At 36.0% G+C, this 5,538-nt stretch overlaps 1 protein-coding gene and 1 pseudogene across 1 annotated transcript in view; one reads left to right on the top strand and one right to left on the bottom strand.

The window, feature by feature from the left end:
• Positions 1-17: 17 nt before the first annotated feature.
• Positions 18-4,096, top strand: LOC107488464 (protein LPA3-like; annotated as a pseudogene).
• Positions 4,097-4,280: 184 nt separating this feature from the next.
• The window catches only part of LOC107488463 (putative cyclic nucleotide-gated ion channel 8), a 4,350-nt gene continuing 3,092 nt past the window's right edge, over positions 4,281-5,538 (bottom strand). Inside the window, exons 5-6 of the mRNA XM_016109212.3 lie at positions 5,411-5,538; positions 4,281-5,288 (exon numbers count right to left, since the gene is read on the bottom strand). The exon at positions 5,411-5,538 is cut by the window's right edge and continues 133 nt beyond it. Of these exons, the coding sequence (XP_015964698.3) occupies positions 4,572-5,288; positions 5,411-5,538 (845 nt within the window). The 3' untranslated portion in view covers positions 4,281-4,571. The remainder of the gene's footprint in view (positions 5,289-5,410) is intronic.

Genomic DNA, 5,538 nt, shown 5'->3' on the forward strand with positions numbered 1-5,538 from the left:
TTATTGGGTGTAAGCTTTTTGTATTCTGACTGTGTTCTTGTTATATCCGGAAGTACAGAGCCTTGAAAAGGATTAAAGAAGTTTGATATTGAATTTTCTGTTGACATTTTCAGGAAATGAAAGACCTGAAGATGAAAGCAGATATGGTTTAAAAGTTAATGGAGAAGGAATATCGTGTGAAGGTACTCTCTTTTTTTCATATATGGAATATGCACTCTGGTTTTGGATTAGGTTACTGCTTAAGGCTTGTGTTTAGGTTCTAGGTTTGAGAAATAATAAAAGAACAAAAAAGAGATAATCTAATAAGATCTTGCTCTTTATCACATCAAATATCACATTAGTCAGTTGCATTAATGACTGAGGATAATAATGATGGCGAAGAAGACATTGACGACGAGAGCAATGGTGATGATGGCTAGGTTAGAGTGCACTTGGTTTCCCTTAACTCGGTTAGGTTAGTACTTACGTGAGTTACTAAGTTTGGGATAGTTTAAGAGAAAATCACCTGTATGTGGTAACTCTAGAGTCATTATTACCATTAGAATAAAACAGTGGTCTAGCATAGTTATGTGTCTGACCAAAAACAAATAGCTTAGTGTGTAGAGTAGATTCTTGACGTTTTTATATGTTTATGACACTGCATAACAACCTTTGAAGCTGTGTTAAAAAAAAAATAGAGGATTACTGTTATATGTTCAGGGAAAAAATGCTTATAACATTTGCGAGTTAGAATTTTGGAAATGGTTTAGTTTCTTGTTAGGACACTAGATACTATTATTATCTTTTCCTATTTTGTTAACCTATAACTCTTCAGGATTCCAATTAACAATTGAGCTTTTAGGTGTGGCTTTTATTGCTGTAATTCTCTTCCTGACTTTGTTCTCTTGGGTTGTGTATGCAGGCCCTTGCCCAGCAACATAAGTTCTTATAAGGTACTATTCTTTGCTATCATGAAACAAATGTTATCAAGTGACTAATGTTTGTCAGTTTTGGTCCTTCATTATATGTAGCTGCAACTTTTCCATTGTAGTGCTATTAGTGATAGTTGAGAGTGCCTTAACTTGTCAACTTTTACTTCGTCTTCATAGTACTTAGCTTCAGATTCTTAGATGCACTTGTGGATATTGTCACAATCAATAACAACATTTTAAGATATGGCGCACGGCTAACTTGAATTCTGATCTAAAATGACATTTTACTTATTATTGATTGTGAGCACAGTTCATGTGTGTCGACATATAAGTCTGTTTAGTTGATTTTCATGTCTATGCTTTATGTTAGGCTAACATCAATTTCATGCTTCAAGTGGCATTGTTCTAATTCACGGTTACTTGACCTTTATGAGGCATGCGTCTCAAAGCATTGCACATAATTGTCTCAAATTCCTAAATATTTCAAGGGATCTTCAGATGAGTTCATTGATGCCAACATTCAACTCGCACTGGCTGTTGTGAAAAAGCTCCAGGAGAAACAGGAGACCCGAGCTTGCTTAGTAAGAAGACGCATTATTTTCGTCCCATCCTTACTTAGAAGAAATATTTATTTTCATGAATAAATTTTTACCTTCTGTTTTTCTGGAGAAGATCTTATGATATATGTTCCCGGATGTAGGTCTTCCCTGATAAGCCAGAAATGCGCAGAGCCTCCGAGTTGTTCAAATCAGCTCTGGATTCGGTAATGAAAATACACTTATTATGATTTTTTCCCATCTTTCTCATGGATTTATCTTATTTTCCTGCATCTTTCTTATTTTGAAGTGTCATTTTTGTTGTGCATTCAGATTGATGGCATTACCATTGGTTCCTTAGATGATGTCCCTGCTGGACCTATGACTTCATTTTTCCGATCCGGTAGGAACACCCTTGATTTTGATTTTGAAGATGAAAATGAAGGTTTGTTCTTTGGGGAAAATGGCATTAGGATATTGTACTAAGTCAATAATTTTTTTCCAAATTATCATCTTCGAAACTTAGGGATGAGAGAATGTATCAAAAATTCAAAATTAATAATAATGCATGATGACTTGATACCTGAACTGCAGATAGATGGAAGTCTAATGAGCCTCCATCACTCTACATATTCCTTAACTGCAGTATGCGTGAACTTGCAAATATAGAGAAGTATGTGGTATGGTGTCTCTGCCTTTTGAATGTTTCTTGAACCTCTTTTCACTTTTAATATTTGATGTGCTTATGAAATTTCGCTATTCCTTATTTGCATTGGCTTGTTGTTGGCTTATTCATTCAGAAAATGTTTAGTTTTTTTCTTTGGTGATAACATGCAATGGAATATAAAGCTTGAATCCTTTCATTTGATTTTGGGACAGCATGTAACACTCTTTTTTGTATACTATTTTCTTCCAACTCTAGATTTTGTTAGCCTTTGTTGGCTGTATAAGCGATTCTTAATTATTAGCTATTGAACAGGTTATATTTCTGACTTGTTTCATGTAGGTGGCAGTTACTTTAATGTATTTTATATATTGTTACCCGTTGAATTTTGCAGGAAAAATTTGCTGTGTGCCTGTGTCTACACTAACACTTCTATTTAATCTTGAACTAGACACACTACGGTATATCCCCCTCCCTCAAATAAGTCTATCGGATTTTTGTTCAAGAATGAAATCTTATTGGAACTGTCCAGTTCATCCTTCGGAACCATATCCCATCCCGGATCTGATGAAATAGGATGAATTGAGACAGTATTTTGTAAATACATAATTATCTTGAATATAATAACAATTTCTTTACTTTCCGATCGCCCGGAAAGAACAAAAGACATCTTGTTCTTTCTTCAGCAATTTCTGATCTCTAGTAGATACATGTTGCAGTGCTAAATCCATAATTTTAATATAATTATTTTTGACAGAAAGTTAGTATTGCATTTACAGTGCTGATTTAGGCCTTTTGGGCTTCCCTCCCAAAGATTTGCATTACCGCTTCCTTTCACAATTTACTCCATTATTCTACATTAGAATCAAAGAGTATTCAAAGGTGCCTCTTCTTTATTGAATTGTTTTTACCTGATCATTTTCTCAAATAATTGGTATTGATTGTTTTCTTTTTATGTTTTTAAGACAGTTGCAATAGCACCTTATATTGTCAATTACAGTGGAGCAGTGTTCCGCCAGTATCCAGGTATGGCTATATGGTATTTTGATCTTAGTATATAACTGGTGCACAAAATTGTTACTTCATGGTTTGTGGTTCAGGTCCTTGGCAGGTGATGCTTAAGCAAGCAGATGGTTCTTACACTTGCATAGCGGAAAGCACAACCCGCTTCACCCTTGGTGAAGTAAATACATGATCTTCAACTCTATTCACTTTTTAAACTGTAAACACTTTGTTATTAACTTTTAAACTGATGTAGGCCAAAGAAGAGTTGTTGAGAGTCTTGGGACTTCAAGAAGAGGAGGGAAGCTCTCTAGAATTTCTTCGAAGAGGCTACAAGGTGTTCTATTTTGTTAGTTTATCAGTCTATGTTTTTGTTTATGCTTGTTGCTTGTTTGTTGGCGTGTCTCTTATTCACAGATAAGGCCATAAGGGTGCTTTTCTTCAGCTTATTTTGCCAAAATACTGTATAAGAAAGCCAGGTTTCACATATTTGGATAAAATTTAGAAATAATCAGGATTTTGCCAGTTTTAAGCTTTTTTATTTTGTTGGAGCTGAAGATAGTAGCTTATAAGAAAATCAAATTTTAGTTTTTTCAATTATAAAGAAACTTCTGTCAAACATGCCTGAAATCTTTTACCTGCCTCATTTGATATTGCAGGCAAGCACATGGTTGGAAGATTTTGATTTGGAAGCATCTTCTGCATGGAGGAGCTGATCACTACACTGTAAAACTACTATAAGAGATTCTCTCTGTTTTTTTTTTTTAAATTTAAATGTAAGTTTTATGTAATATTCCCAATTTTCTGTTCAGTTTGAAACCAATGTGACCCATTTGTGGCATTTATAGTTGAATTGTTGCAAACAAATATCAGATGGAATTTCCAAACCCAATTGTATCAAATCAAATTGTGGGAATCCACTAAGGTATATCAGCAATTAGTTTGATAAAAGATTAAAGAAACCCATCATATCCCTGAAAAGACCATTAATCTCTCTATCTTGCGGAATTGATTTGGATCCTCTCATACTTAGAATAAAATAGCTTGCTCTAACCAGATCATGTTTGCTTCAAACATGAGAGGATTTAACTATGTAATCCCATAGTTTGATTTGCTAACATGCATAATAAATAGATGATGATTTGAAATGTAATTGTATTTATGCAATCTGCACAAGCAATACTATAGTCTTCATTTCTTGTGACTATCACCATTTAAACTTTTTATCTTTTGTTTATAATTATGACAAGAACTTGATATTGCCATATTAGTTGTAACGTTTCTCCTCTGATATACTAGGAAGCCTAAGCTTATATTGGTGCAGATTTTTTGCCAAAATTTTACATGCCAGACTTTGTTAGCTAACATGTTTACAGCACTTTACAAATGCAAGAAGTCTTACACTGAGAGACTGCAATTGGTCCTCGTTTCTACAAACAGAAAAGAAAAAGATAGAGGTCACTTTGGACCATAATGACTGAAGTCAGGTTCAGATGGTTTTTGAATTCTTCCTAGACTAGTGGAACTACCTGCTTCACGAAGCCTATGACCGTGAAGTACATTCGCGGCAAAGCGTGAAGCATACATGGTTGTGGCAAAGCTAGATGAACTTGAGGAACGTTTAACCAAGGCCTTTGCAGAATCACCACCACTGTCATCAGAATCATAATAATACTCTTCCTCCTGCCTTCTTTGCATGGTGTGTTTCCTCCTCATATACCTCCTCCACGCGGCTTGAATGTAGATAGCGGCCCATGTCCTCCATTGCTGTGAGTAGAACCTGAAGGTATGCTGAACCTGCCTACTATGAATGTATCTAAACTGCGAAGCGACAAACTTAAGCTCCTCAGCTTCCAATGCGAATGCCTCGACCTCATTTATGGCCTTCACTGTCCTAGTAGATGATGGCAAGTTTGCTGCAGCTTTTGGATCTAGTGCCCATGTTAGTAGCTCCTCACCACAGAAGTCTCCTTCTTTGAGAAGCCCTCTGTTAAAGAATCCACTCCTTCCACCATCTGTGGTGACACTCTCTAGGCGTCCACGGATGATGAAGAGCATCTCGTTGACAGGGTCTCCTTCCCTAACTATGTCAGTGCCCTCTGTGTACAGAGTAGGTTTCAGTCGCTCGCATATAGCATCGAGCAGGCGTTCCTCCATGTTAGCAAAGAGAGGAACCTGAGTATACATATCCCATGCACAGGAAGACCAATGAGAAAATGAAGATAAATTCTTAGATTCTGAATTATTTATAACATAACATATCTCAGAAAGCAGAAGTTAGTATTCTTAAGACTCACCCTTTTAACCAGATTCAAACAAAGATGCCGTTTGATATCTCTCCTTAAATCTTTTGGAAGGCTCTTCATCAAGCTCTCTTCATCCACGCCTCGGGTATTCAGCCACTTGTATTGATCATAGCGTCTGA

Source organism: Arachis duranensis, chromosome 5 (genome assembly GCF_000817695.3).
Source record: "Arachis duranensis cultivar V14167 chromosome 5, aradu.V14167.gnm2.J7QH, whole genome shotgun sequence".
NCBI lineage: Eukaryota > Viridiplantae > Streptophyta > Magnoliopsida > Fabales > Fabaceae > Arachis > Arachis duranensis.